Raw genomic sequence first — 16946 nt, 5'->3', positions numbered from 1 at the left:
CAAATATGAGTGACATAAAAAAAAAGTTTGCTATTCTGTTCTTAAAATCCCATGTTTGCTGTCTTTCTCACAGAATGAAAAGATCAAGTACTGTCCCCTGCAATTAACAGTTTCAGATTAAATTATAAAAAGCAGAATTCAATCAAGTCATACATTTCTGTACATTCCACTCTTTTGCATCTCACTGATCACTGGGAGTTTGTGCACTAAGCTTTTTAAAATTTTAAATACATTCCTCGCTTTCCAATGACCTCTTTGGTCTGAACTGAATTTGTGAATTGCTGAATCTGTGCCTCAGCAATAAACCAGTAATCTTCCTGATGCCCAGGTAATGAAAATGAATGCATTTAAACAAACTAAGGTAGTTTTGGAGCTATTTTTTATCAGGACACCACTGATTTGTGAAAAGACCACACCAAAGAAATTAAACCTGTTCTTTTAGGTCAACATTTCTGTTGCCATGCCATAGGGTACACTTTGGAATTGTGGGCCTTTGTGCTCTCTGAAAACTTATCCCACTGAGACCAAACCCAAAATATGCACAGGTCTAAATGGGGTATATTCCCTCCAAGGGTAGCATGGGTACAGCCAGTTCTGTGTGGCTAAATGCCTGATACCAGTTTGCTGGCCCACTGCCTGTAAGCTTTAGCTTTAGGCACTATTTAAGAGTTTATTTTAAAAACTTTATTCTAGGTAAAGGGTATGACAGTCCTTGTGGTATTCTTTATAAGTATTCATATTGCTAATTCCCTTACCTAATGTCAAAGGCATAAATCTGGCTTGCTTAATACATGCAGTGTATGTATTTTTGCTTGGTAGTTTACTAATATTATTTCCATCCCCTTCTCCTTCACCACTTTGTCTAATAATCATATAACAAGCCATACAACTCTAGCCTGCTAAATCTTGATGTAAATAAAGCCATTAGACATTCATGCTTCAAGACTAAATGCAGATCCTGCAATTTTCTTCACACCTGAAATCCTTTCATTAACTTGCAGAATTTTTCAGAAAGGCAAAGTTCACTTGTATATTAGGATTTTTCTTTCTAAAAGCCATTATGAAAACAGATTAAAAAAAAAAAAAAAGTTTATTTTTCTTTTTTACTTGTATTAGAACAAAGATGTGTGTAAATATATATGCAAAACAGAAACTTGTTAGAAGGTATTTTGTTCTCAAAAGTCTTCTTTGGGGTTATCTTACCTATTAAAAGTGCCTCTTTCTCTGATTTTAGACCTGGGCTTCGTTTTTCTGAGTTTTTTTCTCTGTCCTGGTTGACCAATGCTACTGTCAATACATTGATTTCCTATAAAGTTTAAAAAAACAAACAGGTGGTCATGTAGATTTCATTTACCTCAATTAAACTTGTCTTCATCCTTTCAACTCTATAAAAAAATCATTACTTTAATTCACATCTAAAGACAAGACAATTATAAATAATCAATTCGTTTGCAGAATATTAAGACACATTTTGAACTACCTTTATGCCAAGTGCTGCCAAGAAGAGAAATTTTGCTTGTGAAGTAAGTAACAACTTTGTTGCCAGTGCTTCTTCATTATAACAGCTGAAGAGATTGTGGGGATGGTCAGAAAACTCACATTTTGTAGCTATTAAAGCTGTAAACCAAGAGCACCTCCAGGGAACATGGATGCAGACATTCAGCTATAGCCATAAGAGTAAATTCAGCAGCCACTAACAACATTTTTAGCTGCAGAGCACAACCCTCTGCCCTGTTACACTCTTTATCCAGTGCCTGGCATGGCATTGGGCCATCCCAAACAATTCTCAGGCATGTTTTGGGTGTTGGCACATTTCAGGAAGACCATTCCTAATAGGTGGTTTGCATTAAACTATCTTGTTTAAGGGACTGAAAGAGCACCAACCTGAAGGGCAAACAAGGCTCCTACTTGGAGCTATTTTATTCTGAAATCAGAGACCTAAATTTCATCTGAGAGATCACAGAGCAGACGCTCCATCGACAGTACCCAGGCAGTTGTGTGACAGGGCATATGCAAAGTAAATAAATAATTTCCAAGGCATGCAAGTGGCCTCAGAGTGCATTGCACCATCTTCAAGCACATCCATGGGCTGTTTCCATGGAGCAGCCAACGTGCAATAGCTCTCTGCTGGGTGAGGCAGTGACTCACGCCGCTGCATCTGCTCTGTGAAACGCTCAGCAGCTCCATGCACAGCCTCAGGGGCAGGGAGCATGGTGCTGGGAAGTGGCACTGGGAAGGAATGGTGCCCTTGTTCTGTTTGAGTGGGCCAAGGTAAGCTGCTGGAGCTGTGTGGGACTGGGCAGCCTTAAATGCAAGCAAATATGTACTATTTGGTATAATGATGTGGCTCATGTAGGACACACCCATGGTGTGGTGCCTTGCTCCAAAATTTTTGGAAAGCATTTTTGGCAATAAAAGAGGGACACCGGGCTTGGGTTGCTCTGAGGCATTTTGGAAGGTGTGAATAATCCACGCTAAAAAAAGGCAAAAACTCCAAAATATGTCAAATGTGCCACTTTATGGATGACTAAAGGCTTCCCTGTCTGTGAGACTGGTAAAAAGAGACACACACTTCCTCATTTTTAATTGAAAAAGGAACAACAAACAGCATCACCCAAATCCCCCAGTGATGTGTCTGTGCTCTTCACAGGCCTGCAGCTCTGGGTTCAAGTGCTCCTTCTTCGTGCCACAAAGAAGAATGAGCTGCCACGTGCCAGCTAAGGAGCTCTGTGTGCACACAAGTGACACACATCCTCAGCCCCCAGCACAAGGGGCTCTGACAGGCCCTGGCTCACACAGAACGAGGTGTGGGGTCTACTGGGGTTTGCTGCAGTTGCAATGGCCACTGAGGCATTTCTCCTGGCCACAGATCTGTGTGTAGTCATGCACAGCCTTTGCTGGCTTTTTAGTTAGTAGAGGTAAAATAGCTTTTTAGTTGTCTGTTTTAGTTTAGGGAGTCTGCAGTTCAAGAGCTGGCAGTGATCCCTTCTTAAAATAATGGTGCTCCTGGGTGCTCTGGCAGCTGCATCATCTTGACCTAACCCTCCTGCAGTGTTGCAATGCACAAGGCACATCATAGCAGCAGCATGCTCTAAATTGTCCAGCAGTGTTGATTCACCTCCTGGCAGAGCCAAAGACTAATGCAAATTCTGATCTACTGCTGGCCATGACATCCAAAAGCAGTGAAAGGAAACCCAGGCAAGAAACAGAAATAAAAGGTGTTTACATGGCTTTCTCCAAGAGGGCAGTAATGACAAGGGGGTTACAGATAGAACAGAGCTGGATGACAGATTTTGTGATGCTGCAGCAGAAAAGCAGAGCAGCATATGCCACCAGAACTTGTATAGGTTAGGATGTAACTTTGACTTCATCAGAGACAGAAAAGCAGTCTAAAAATAGCAATTCCTGAGAGGGGAAGGTGGGAGCAGAGAGATGTGTATTTGATATAACAGGCCCCAAACACAGCACACTCACAGTTTCAGGTGGGATTAGAAGTTTTGTCAAGCAGTGATGCAGAGAAAGAAACTATAATCCCATTGGGAGCAACGAACAGATGGATTCCCATTTAATGCCTAGATTTGAGCCTGTGCAGAACGTTTTGTATGATTTATGGGACAGTGTAAATGGATGCTAAAGGAAGTCACATCAACTCTTCCTTAGCTCTGTGTTGGAACACAGGAGAAAAGAGTAAAATTTTTTATATGGGGAAGCCTGAGGAAATGAGTGACAGAGATAGATACTCAGCAAACCACTGGCTTTAGAAGAAAGTTGCAGGCTCTTGGATACTTTAAAAGGAGAGGTTTTTGTTATCCAATGCTACCTGCCTCACAAAATAATAAATTAGATCATTCTGATGTATTCAGCAGCCAAAAGAAGTTTGCACAGGCCATGCAAATATACAGCATGTGTATAGTCACATAAAGTAGATCAGAATTCAGTAGCAATGCTGCTTGAAATTAATAGTGGTTTAAGAGAAACTGCATAATTGGGTCTAAAAAATGGGTGTGAAATTCACCCAGAAACTGGGCTAATTATAGCATAAGTGAAAACCTTAAGAATCTGACAGCATACTGCAGATACAAATCTGGTACCTATGAAGCCTTTACAAACTCTCATGCAGTTAATTTACGCTTTTTTAGAACAACTAATTATGTTAACCCACAGAAACAAGACTTTTAAGAGCACAAAGGTGAATGAGGCAATAAATAATTGGAAAAAACCAGTTAGTTCACCTCTCTGATATGAGAAAAAGCCACTGATCACCAGATGCCCGAGGAAAATTATTTAATATATGCTGCATTAGATTCCCTTTCTTTCCTGGAGACCATTCTTTATTTGGCAAGTTATATTTTCTGAGGCCCTAAGCAGTCTCCTTCAGCAGGTTTCATTATAAAAGGAATATTTTGCTACCATCTGTCAGTTACTGCATTAAAGGACAAGAACACAGCTGAGCATGTGCAAACCGTACTTATTAGAAATGAAATGACCTTGTGAGAACTAAACACAGTGTGTGAAAGGCTTAATCCGGGTTAAATCACACCTGGAGATCATTAGGGACCTGGTCCTAATTATTATTCACAAATTATGCCAGGTATTGGAAAAAGAAGAGGACCAATTTGGTGACAACAGCTCCAGAGCTGCTCAGTATGAATGCAACCATTCTGTGTGATGCTCTCACCATTGCCAGCTTAGAGCTTTTTCTTGAAAATGACACTTTAATCCATCAGCAGATGATGAAAATACATTAATTTGCCTCATGATATTGCAATCCCTATAGTTCTGCAGATATCCCTTGGGACCATTTGATTCAGGGCTCCCTGCATTTGAGCCAGTGAGGGAGAAACACAGAGTCTTTCTGGAAAACTTTCAGGAGAACTTGCTGGATGAAACAGAGGACAGCAAAAAACAATTTTATCCCATGGACTATTAATTTCCACAAGCAGATCTCTGACACCACCATTGACACAGAGCTGATAGCTGTGGAGAGCCATACACGGCAGCTTTGCACAAGCATTTATAAAGCCTGGCTGTAAGATGGGAGAGAAGTTTGATTTTCATCATTCACTCGAGTATCTTGGCTTCTTTTGGAAGAGACATAGGCAAATATATTGCTCCAAAAGTTGCCTGGTCTCACTGTCCAGAGAGCAGCTGGGTCTAACACTGGAGACACAGCAAATGAGAGAGCGACTCTTGAGAGAAATGCAGCTGCCAGAAAAAGAGACAGAACTCCTGAAGAGTAGGAGATGTGGTGATATTCCACAGAAGGTAGTCACAGATCCTGTACAAAATGCTAGCTCTGCACTCCAGGGCTCTAGCAGATCAAAAAGCTCCAGATATTTAGGCTGGATAATTTGGATCTTTCTGTCCTTTATTGGTTTCTTTTTTCCCCTATGGGAAAGTAAGATACTGTAAAAAGTTCTCAGTCTAGATAGCATTAATCCTCTTCAGGTCAGTCTTGAACTAGTGCAAAAAAGACAGACACTATAAAATATTTGCTCTTGCCTGAAAATATAAGCATCCCTAAATATGGGGGGAGTGATGACTTGATATTTTCCATAAACTGAGCAAGAGTAGAACAGGGCTTGCACAGTAGCTGCCCTACCTGGAAACTCCTCTGGCCAGAGTGCAGCTCTATACCATCTGCTGTTAAGGACTCTGCTTTGAAAGGCAGAATACAGGATTTAATGAATGTGACATTGAAGATACCTGACATGTGCCCAGGATGCAATGTCATTCAAAGAGATGAAATATTCTCTCCACTCTCTGGGTAATCCAAGTATTTGATAATTATCTTTGAATCTAGGGGGAATGACGACTGCTTGCATACTGTCTTCAAAGACCTCATTTTCTTTGTTGTAGTTTATTGAATTCTGAAGGATTGTGTGGTGAAGGGGTAAAAATAATATTGTGCCATCTGAAAAGCCCAGTAAAAATCCCATAAACCTACCAGCCTCTGGAAAAGTTTACATTTTTACTATGTACAAAGCCAATTGTCTGAGGCATTAAAACAGAGACAGAAAAGGGAAAGACTTGATGTTTGTCACAGCAGGCAAAACAGAGCAACTGCTGAATGCTGTTAGATGTAAGGGATACACCACACTTTCTCATCAGCCAGGGGATTTATGAGAGAAAATGAGTAGGAGGAGAAAAAACTATATATCTGAAACACAAGCAAAAATCTTGCAGGCTATTAACTGCAGGCCAGAGAGATGCTGCAAGCTTGGAAATAAAAGATAATTTTAAAATTCTGATAGAAGAAAGAGCCATGCACACATGGCAGGTTTGACTACAGACTTGGGTAGAAATTAGTCTGCAGCACGAAAAACTGTATGTATTTAATTTATTTGCATTTATCTGTGAACCTCCTATAGTCTAGTACAGATTGGTTTGCTTTGTAGTCTTTCTTTAAATGTACTTCAGAACTACATCTGAAAATTTAATCTTGTAGTTTTAACCTGAGTGGAGCATAATTCAATAACCAATCAAGTGAATGGAAGTCTTGCAATACTTTCAATGCACATCAAGTCAGGCACCTTAAATTTATGGGGACGTGCAAGGTTGAGGTACAGGACAACTTCTGACAGCTTAGAATGGTTGTCAGTTGAGAATGGGCTCCTGTCCTTGTCTGTGTTCTCATCTATGGTGAATTCAAAATTATTCAATCCAAGTTGAACTAAACTACAGTGAAAGAGCTTATTTAAATTTAACTTAAATCAAATTTCCTTGCAAATGTGGCAACATATGAGTACAGTCGCAGGCAGTGATTGTGCCTCAGATGATCACAGCATCATAAAATCATGCAGATGACCTTGGGAGATCTCTGGTCCAACCTTCTGAAACATCCTACAGACTGAGGGAGCATTGTCTGTAGGAACACAGGACTTGTTATGGGATGTAGGAGCAGAGCATTACGGGGTTGTACAAAACCTGGTTGAGTGTCCTCAGCAGGGCAAGGAGTAGCAGGAGAAAGGAGAGATCATGGCAGCTTGGGAGGGGATAAAAGGGAGTGATTGTATGCAATCAAGTTGCTGGTCAGTTCACTTGTCTGGTTATGATCAGTGTATAACACCCATGAAACTAATTTCTCTTTTCCTGGCTGAGGGACTCTGTTCTGTGTGCATGGGGGGACTGGGAGGGCATCTGAGCAGGAAAGCTGGAGTGGGATCAGCAATCAGAGAGCCACTGCAGCCTGGAGTGCTGCAGTTAGAGGCACCTGGGGCTCCAAGCCACCACAGAGCCTGGGAATGGCTAAATGACTACTTTGTGTGTGTGTGTGGAGCCAGCTATGGGACAGCCCGAGAGTCAAAATCCAGTTTCTGGAGGGACTCACATTGTGTATGTGTGTAAGTCTGCACTTGTATTTCCCACTAATGGCCATTTACCATGATCAGCCAGGAAGTGTGGTTCATGTTTATGATTCTGAGATGTGCTGACCTGTGTGGCTGGCCACGTGTATATAGATGGATGCACGTGATGCACGTGCTGTAGATGTGTGTTCTCCACACACCTGTGAGGAATATGTGCTCAGTGTAGCTGCATGTTGATTCCATGGAGCTGTGACCACCTTGCCTCTGTCAGGCTGCCAGGATTCAGCATTTCCCAAAACCAGGAATACTTGGTTTGGGCAAAATGTCTCTAATTCTTTCTTTAATGGAACTTGTTCTTCTTCATGGGCTACACACTATGTTGTGATGTGATGTGTGAAAATTTGGTTGAGTGTCTGAACTCTGAAAGTAACTTAAAATTGTCCTAACTTAAATAAATATCATGTGTGTTACATAGCTCTTCTCTCAGTCTGTCCTCTTCAGTGACTGTTTCTGACTTTCTGTTGACTCCTCTAAAAATACTCTGACTAGAAAATTGCTCATAATTTTGATTAATATCATTCTTTTGTTGCATCAAATGAATTATCTCGTGCTGGTGAATTAACTACTTCCTAGAAAGCTTATCTTTTACATGGTCCTGGCTCCTCAAAGCCTAAGAATTGATTTTAGAAAAGTGGCTAGCACTAAGTTAAATGGCCTTGTGACACACTGCCTATATGCAGAGAGGTTTCTTTGCATTTTCTATTTGTACTGGGATAACTCAGTTTACAGTAAAAATTTGCAGTGGTGCATCACATATGAAAAGAACAAGGCAAGGAATCCAACCATCTGCCCAAAACCAGAGCTCTCACAAGTAACTAGTGCCACTGTTAGAGTTAGCACCAGGTCAAAAATTCCTTTAAAAAGGCCTTTGCTTTCCAGTGTTTTTTTTCCAGGATCTTACAAGATCCTTCTCCTTCAACTACCTATCTAGTGGTGCAGGACACATTTGCCATATGCTGCACTGCTAGTGAATATGACTGGTCTGTCATTAGAAATGATAGACACCAAATCAAGCCCAAACTTGGTAACTTATTTTGTTCTGTGCAAGAAGTCAGTGTTGGTTTTGTCAGAAACAGTACACTGTAATTACTTTTAAAGGACACTTATATGGAAATTTACTTCTAAAATACGCTAATATAGTATTTACCATTATTGTAAATTTAAGAGTGCACTGGTATTAACAAATACAGTGGAAAACTTGAAAATTTGTATGGCATTAAAATTATAGAACAGCAATGTAGATTAATTAGAACTGTGAATGTAAGACCCTGTGAATGGAAAACTTCAAATGGATGAATCTAAGGTTTGTTTATCTGATTTATCCTACATAACAGAAGCATTTTCAGGAATGAAGACTAATTGTATTATGGTGCTCTTGACATGCTATTTTTCTGATCCATTTGCCAGAGAGATGCTTTCAACTTTTTCATTATAAAGCTTTTACTATTGTAACATTCACCTGCTGACTTTTAGGCAACTAGCAATAATCTGAAAATGCTTTTCTCATTTAAACTATCTCTTTGTATTTTTTTCATTGTATTTGAGCACATTTACTTTATGGGAATGTACATATGCAAAATATGGATGACTAATAGGAAAATTACTTCATGCTCATTTTCAAAAGTATGATCAGGTTGCTTCATTTTCTAAAGTTGGATTTATGTGTAGGCTCCTGATGACTTAACACAGATGTTTTATGTGATGTGAAGGTGGTTGCTTTACAAGATAAAAGGTAATTGTCATTTTGCATACTTTGTTTTAGGGAGTTGCAGCAAACCAGTGGCTGGCTTGAAAGCATCACTTGCCCACCAGCTTTGCTGAAGTCATTGTAGGAGGAGATACTTTATGTTTACTTGAGATTGAGAATTTGTGAAAACCCTTTGAAATGGTCTTTAGCACAAATACTGCTCTTGCAATCTCCTCTAGAATGAAGCACTTCCAAAAGAAAACTTAAAGAGAGAGAAAGAAGAAAAAAAAAAGTTAAAAAGGCAGTTTGTTTCTCTTCTGGACTTACTTGTAGAAGTTTTGAAAGTAACTTTGCTGAAATAAAAAGAAGTAACAGGCAGGGGAAACCAATCTTCAATGTCTTATGAGAGTGAATGATTTTCTTCATGGTTTTGTATTTGAAAGATACTAACTTTAGGAATCTTCACATATGAATATGCAAGAGTTCTTATTCCTTTGGAGTGGATCTTGAACAGGATAGCAAACTCTTTCTGAGGTTCCTTAGGGAACCTTGGGAATATTGTTTGATGAGAAGCTCAACATGACCCAGCAATGAGCTTACAGCCCAGAAGGCCAACTGTATCCTGGGCTATGAAGAATGTCCAGCAGATCAAGGGTGTCCAGGCAAAGGAGGGGATTCTGCCCCTCTGCTCTGCTCTGCTCTGCTCTGGTGAGACCCCACCTGCAGTGCTGCATCCAGCCCTGGGGCTCCCAGCCTAGGAAGGACATGGACCTGCTGGAGCAATGTCAGAGGAGGGTCATGAAGATGGTAAGAGGGCTGGAGCAACTCTCCTGTGAGGACAGGACATTTGGGGTTGTTCAGCCTGGAGAAGAGAGGGTTCTAAGGAGAGGCCTTAGAATCTCTTCACACACCTAAAGGGGGTTCCAAGAGAGCTGGAGAGAGACTTATACAAGGCCATGTTGGAACAGAACAAGTAGAAATGGCTTTACACTGACAGGGCTGGTTTAGATCAGACTCAAGGAAGCAATTCTTTACTGTGAGGGTGGTGAGACACTGGCACAGGCTGCCCAGAGAAGTTGTGGATGCCCCATTCCTGGAAATGTTCCAGGTCAGGCTGGATGGGGCTCTGAGCAATCTAGTCTAGTGAAAGTTGTCTCTGCCCATGGCAGGGGATTGGAACCAGATAATCTTTAAAACTCTTCCAAATGAAAACCATTCTATGAAGAGTGGCTCTTGGGAATATTGAAGCTCCTTCTCACTTGTGTCACTTTTTTCCTGTCCATTCCCTGAAAGGCAGTTGGAAGGTGTGTGAGTGAGGTGTACAACCCCCAGGACTGCAGCAGCAGGCTTGTGGCTGAAGCAGAGGTGGCCCATCATCCTTCAGGTGGCTGTGGGGGAGCCTGAGTGCTCTGACAAGCCAATCTGCCTTGCACACTGTGTGGGTTGAGCACACAGCTGCATATGTATAAGGCTGAATGTTATTCCTCACTAGAAATGACAGGATGACTCCTGTATACGTGTGCAGTATAAATACTTGGGGAAAATGCTTTGGGATGAAAGGCTCCACATAATGATCAGATATTATTAAAATGTCAGGTAGCTCTGGGCATTGAAGATCTGTCTCTCTGTGGAGCTCATATGAAATTTAAAGTAAAAAAAAAAACTTTTGTGATTTGCTGAGTGGGTGGCTGAATGGGTTTCATCACTGTGTCTCAGAGTTTTCTTTCTCCTCCCTCGGATGATCAGAATTCACTGCAATCAAAAGCCAAGTCACTCTGACACTCTTAATTAGGGACAAGGGAAGTGGTGTGATTCCTTGCTGCACATTAACAAAGGGGTTATTGCTACAGCCCAGATCCACATCAGGTATCACATTCTGTGTCAGAATATACCTTGGTCTGCTCCCTGTTTGCTCCCTGTAGGGTTCAATCATGGCTGGAATCTCAGAGACTGATTTAGCCAGCAGAGACATCTATACCATGCTAATGAAACTCTCACTGTCTTCTGAAATGGCAAACTAGGGCTGGGGTGGCAAAGGGGGGAACTCGAGGAGATTTGATCTGCCAGTGTAAAAGAACTTCTGAAGGCTGAGTGGGCTCTTTGATAACATCTAAACAGCCTGTTAAACTCCTGCTACTTTCCAGGCCTCGTGGTATTGAATTCAGGAGGTGGTCATTCCTCATGCCTGTGCAGTAAGTAGGAAAGCTGCTGATCTGCAAACGGTCAGTGCTGCTTGAATCTATCATGCTCCATGGGACTTAAATTGAAGGAAATGAGGAGAAATGAGTGATGGAAGGGCTACAAATAAAAGTCAGGAATGGAAAAGGTAGGGAATAAAAAAGGCACAGCCTTTCCTCACCCCCTGGTACTGGCCCCACCAGGACAGAAGAACTGAACACAGACAGTAAATGCATCTCTCTAAAGCCCCTCTGACAGGGTAAGTGTCCTTGCACCTTCCCCTAAGGACACAACACACCCATGGTGAGAAACCAAACCCCATTTCTCTCTTCTCAAGGAGCTCTCCTCATCCTGCACTCTCCATTATTCCTGCCTGCTCTCCCCATACACCTGCAGAAGGGAGCAGTTACACAAAAGGGGCTGGAGGGTGCCCATAGTCTGTGCTCTCCTCAGTCTTCTCAGAGAGACAAACCCCAGCTTCTGGCATTCCCTGCAGGGAATGTCAGCCTTGAGCTCAGGGGTATGGAGAGGCTGCCAGGACCCTTTCCTTACCCTCTAAAGCACCCAGGTGTCACCACCTGAGTTTCTGCAGTGCCCAATCACACCCCTGAGCTCCAGAAATGCCTGCTGCAAGGCCAGAGACCTCACTGGGGGAGCCCAAGGAAGGCACTCAGTCACTAACATCAGTTTGCCGAGGCAAAAGTTCACAGCTTACAAACCTGGGAAGCTCGGGCAGGAAAGAAACACACAATTCCTGACATCTGCAAGGTCTGCACTGGGGTTTTCTGGCCTGTAACCTTAGACTCAAATTGCTCTTATATAAGCCATATTGAGCACATTTTTTATTGCAATCCTGTGCTGTTCAAGGAAGAGCAAGCCTTCTGAAGAGTGGGAAAACGAGAAAATGACTTGCACGCACAAGGAAGTGAAGCAGAAGAATCAGCAATCACTTGGGATCTTCATCACTAAAGATGACCAGCTTCTGTCCAATGCTCCCAAACTACTGGGATGATTTTGCAGTCTTCTAGCTCCTACTCCTCTCCCTGTGTTCAGAGCTCTTTCCAGGTGAGAACCTGGCTCAATTTGATGCTGCCACACTAAGTGGAGCTGCCACATCAAATGGCATGTGTGTACTAACACAGACACTAATATGAGACATTCACAGCAGGAAACTTTGGATGCCTAAATGAAAGCTTTGCAGAGTAAAGCACAAGAAGTGAACTCTGAGGAGTCTGATGGAATTAGAGACTTTCCCAAAAGTTGAAGTGGGTCAGGTTTTTAAATCTTTGCCCGACATGTTGCAAAAGTAAGCCTCACTTAAGAATCATCTTTTCTTTGATGAACATCATCAGTGATTAACCTATTCCATGAAAAGAGAAATCTAGGGCATAGTTAGGAATATTATCACTTTCAGTGCAGTACAAAGTGAACAATGCAGTGATACATCCCCCCTCCTCAGAGTCAAGGATCATCTGGAAAGGCCAGTACAAAAGACAAAAATTAAAGGAAGAATCAACATTAAGTGTGAGATGCTTGGTTGGTCTCAAGAAATGCTCTGACAACAGCTTCAAGCATTCAAATGGAAAAATGCATCCCTACTTAATATCATTGATTTTGTGTCTGGAGAAAAACCCACAGAACATTGTGTCCATGCTGCAGGAGATGCTAACTGAAGGCAGACAGATGAATGTGGTCAAAGTCAGTACTTTGTACAAAACAACGAAACTCAAACAGAACAAAAAGCTGGTCAAAAAAACCCTTGTGGGGAAATCAGGTCTCTGAATATATTCATTTTATTAAGTCTTGGTGATAATGAGGTAACCCTAAAAGTCTTTTGGCAAAATTCTGATTTTTTTAACCTGATGGGAATTTCTTTAGTGACATCAACAATGTCAGGACTTTGCCATGAAATTGCAATTGGCATTCAAAACGCTTCTGTGGCCATTGCCCATGTTTTGCTTTGGTCTGAATGTGGCAAACTGATACCCTTGATTACAGTTGTACTTTTACAAAGGGTAGGAGTTATTCACAGCAACCATCAAAGGAAGGCAGACAGCTGACAAGGGAGAGCAATAAACTCCTGGGAGACCACTGAGTAATTCTAAAATGAGAGTTGTATATACAAAAAATCTTCCTTTCTCCATTTACAGTGAGGGATATCATGGATGTTAACCTTCTGACCCCCAAACCAGGGATGTAGTCACTGTATTTGCATGCAGTGCCATATCTATACTGAAATCAGAAGAGAGCAAAAGGAGATCTTTGATCAAAACCCAGAATTAATTTATGTACTAGAGGCTTCACAGAAAGCCGCTGAACTTACAGAAAGAATAGAAGAATAAATTGTCTTTGTAGAGTTAGTCACAAAACATGTGATTAGCATTTTCAGATTACAAAATGATCTCTACTTGAGCACAGCTCCCAAGCAAGACTATTTTTTTCATGTTGGAAGTATTCAGGTCTCAAGAGTCTGGGAACATCCTTGAAGAGGATTATATCTGAAATTATGGTTGTCCATTGGTCATTATTTTCACTTCAGTCAAGACAGAGATGTGAATGAAATACCATTATATGCAGCAATGAAGAGGAAATGAAAAGGGGATCAGATTAGAAGGAAGGACTGATCTCTTCCAAAGCACAGGAGTGATGGAAATGAGCACTCAGGGACAGCACCTCTGGCAGTGCTGGCTGTTGAAATCTCTGTTAACACCAGGCCAGAATCTCTGGCTTTGTGTACTGCCTGAGCCCGACATTTGGCCTTTCCTGACATGGAGTATAGCTGGGAAATGTCAACAGCCATAACAAATATTACTGCATGTACCTGGCAAATCACTCATGAAACACCCTTATGACTCTGTACAGAACCCTGTAAGATGGTTTTGCTTTCTGGAAATAATAGATGTACTGGCAATTCACTAAAATTTTGGTCTACCCCACCCCCACAGATTTGTGCATGAACTGACATGCAGGGAACGTGACATTGCAATTGCTCCAGACGCTTAGTCAACTTAGTTAATTTTCCTGAAAAAAAAAAAAAAAAAAAGAGAAAAAACATGAAGGTCAATTTGTAGGTTGGGCACCTACCAATTACTTCAGGAGGGAAGTTTTTCTTTTTCTAAAGGTGTCCAGATCCTTGTCTCCCTTTCAAGATGATCTCACATGTGTAGAAGACCAGGATAGGTCTCAGTATACATTTTCATCTGTATCTTGTTTTGCTAACATTTCCACATTTTATTCTAAATAACACCATTTTCTAATGTAAAAGATGATGCAGACTAGTGCCACCAGGAGAAATCCTGAGTGAAGAATGTAATCTTCAAGGTTACAGTATGAGCTTTCTTCATGTGTATGCCCTGTGCCTAAGGTTTCTTCTGTCCTTTCTAGGAGCTTGATTTTCTGCAGAGTAAGTAATCTGAATATGCCACAGTGTGAAGATAAGATTGTGTGTTCAGTGTACAGGCATACGTTGCCATTTTTCCCTACCAACACCTCCCACTAGTGCTCAGCATGCAGAGGTATTTCATTTGCTGAATTCAACCTGTCATCTGTAACAAATGTGTCCTAATCCAATTATATGCATCACAGTTCACTAAGAACCACGTAGGAGCCACCAACCCTTCTTCTCTTTGATCATCCCTGATTTACACAGTGGCCAGGAGCAAAACCCACGGAGTCTGCTGAGAATATATGAGGAGACAACCTGCAAGGCACAACACCTGAGTGCTACACATTTGATAGAAATGACAATTGTTTAAAAGGCACTTCAGCTTCCATTTTACAAAGTTCATTATTGTAGCAAATGCTTTAACATCAGTTCTTTCCCTCTATTTCTCTATTTCCATTTGTACTGCTGTGCTTTCTCTGATTTCATGGTGGTATTATTGTTGAATACATGGCTGTGACTGTGACTCAATAATTGTAACTATCTGGTTTCCCTCTTTGCCATTAATCTAGGTATTGACTTCTTTTCTTAAGAGCCATGTATTGCTATGAGATCAGCTGGGGAAGAGCTCATGGAAAAGAGTGGCAGAAAATAGACTTTCTATCCTATGGAAAATTCAGACATTTGAGGAACTTGAACATTTACGAACTGGATCAAAATATTACATTTTGAAAAATTTGCTATTCACCAAAGATTCCTAAATATTTTGTTTTAGGTATTTGGGAATGATGTACCAAAACACTCTCTTAACACAATTTAAATGTTTCCTTTTAATCCTATTTCAACCTTTATATTATACAAATATAAAACTTTCGAGGACTTCTGTTTATCCAGTTATCTATGAGCCAAAATGGTACAACTTGAATCTTTCAGGTAATTTCCCTTTAAAACATTTCAATACTGCAAAACATTGTTTCATCCACATTTTTGGTGAGGAAGCAAGTTCTTTTAGAGAATTTCTAAGACTTACATGTAGATATTCCTCTAGGATTTCCTTTGGGAAACCTGCAACCAGCTGTTGTACAATGACCAATCGTTTTTAGCTAGCATATGTGAGCATTTCAAAATCATCTCTGGATTAATGTATTTTTGGTTTGTGAACAGAACCTTTCAAAGGGGCAATGGGATGCTGTGCAGACAGTCTGCAGCTGCAGATTTGTTGGAGCTATCAGACAATATTGAATGTCTCCTGTCCAAAGGCTGAGAGCTATGAGGCTCTATCGACTTCACTGCGGAAGCGGATCACAATGAATGAGATTTAGGAAAGGATTAAAAAAACAAAGACAACATTTCCTTATCAAAAAAGCAGCTCACAAAATTTAAACCATTCAGGTTTAAAATAAAACTGTTTTCCTGACTGAGCCATTAGACAACACATGGGCTAAAACAGATGTTAATATATTAGTGTTCAAACTGTTGCTAGTTCACTCGGCCAGGAGGAAGATATAATATATAATCAGTTTTAACATTCATATGTTTATGAAAAAGCACAAGACTGCATGGTTTGGATGAGAAACATAGCAGGAAACTTTCCTTTTTTTTTTTTTTTTTTTCTTTTTCCCCCCTAATGGAAATTGCTGTTTTGACAGCAATCATTAAGGGAATAACAGAAGCAATTTTTTTTTTTTTGGCAGCAGGTTTTTAAAAAACCAGAACCTCAGGAGTCCTTTAATGTTTTTGACCAAAATAATGATTCAATGAATTAATTTAGTCCTCTTGTGAAAATTAACTGTTTCAAAATTATACATATATGAACCACTTCACTCAGAACTGAAATATGCCCAGGCTTGCCCAGCTGCAAGGTGGCAGCCTCAGAGACAAATGGTATAACTTTGTAGCTTGACTAATCCTGGACAGGACACTAAGGAAAAGCATTTCTTTTGCAGTCGTTTCCATGGTATCTTTAACACCCACATAGAGCAAGTAGGACACTGGTTGTTAAAGTCTCATCCAAATAAATCCTACAAAGTAAATTGCATGGAACCCAATTTATCTACCTCAAATGAAGTTTGCTAGGATTTGAACCTGTGGCTTCAAGAAAAAAACCCAGACACCTCAAACTTGATGTGCAAATCATTCAGCCATTCTATCAGCTCTAAGACATACATTGTAAATTTCAGACCATACACATACATGCACTAAATCTATATATAGACAGATGTACCTACATTTGCTTGAGATTCATCATGCCCATTGATTTCTGCTAATTCCTTGGCGCTTTTTAACTGCAAAGAGTGAAAAAAAACAAAACAGAACAAAACAAGCACATTAC

At 40.7% G+C, this 16946-nt stretch overlaps 2 protein-coding genes across 9 annotated transcripts in view; one reads left to right on the top strand and one right to left on the bottom strand.

Moving 5' to 3' along the window:
- The window catches only part of ENOX1 (ecto-NOX disulfide-thiol exchanger 1), a 350623-nt gene that overhangs the window by 5427 nt on the left and 328250 nt on the right, over positions 1-16946 (bottom strand). For 5 of the 6 annotated variants that reach the window (XM_056495979.1, XM_056496009.1, XM_056495999.1 and 2 more), the window contains 2 exons: positions 16843-16899; positions 1204-1306 (listed from right to left, as the gene is read on the bottom strand). In XM_056495979.1, coding sequence (XP_056351954.1) covers positions 1204-1306; positions 16843-16899 — 160 coding nt within the window. The remainder of the gene's footprint in view (positions 1-1203; positions 1307-16842; positions 16900-16946) is intronic. The other variant, XM_056496027.1, reaches the window with a different exon arrangement.
- Positions 1-16946, top strand: part of AKAP11 (A-kinase anchoring protein 11) — a 384481-nt gene that overhangs the window by 366723 nt on the left and 812 nt on the right. The window lies entirely within an intron of this gene.

This window comes from Oenanthe melanoleuca, chromosome 1 (genome assembly GCF_029582105.1).
Source record: "Oenanthe melanoleuca isolate GR-GAL-2019-014 chromosome 1, OMel1.0, whole genome shotgun sequence".
Taxonomy (NCBI): Eukaryota; Metazoa; Chordata; class Aves; order Passeriformes; family Muscicapidae; genus Oenanthe; species Oenanthe melanoleuca.
The sequence above is the reverse complement of the archived record's forward strand: the minus strand, read 5'-3'. Positions and strand labels throughout refer to the sequence as shown.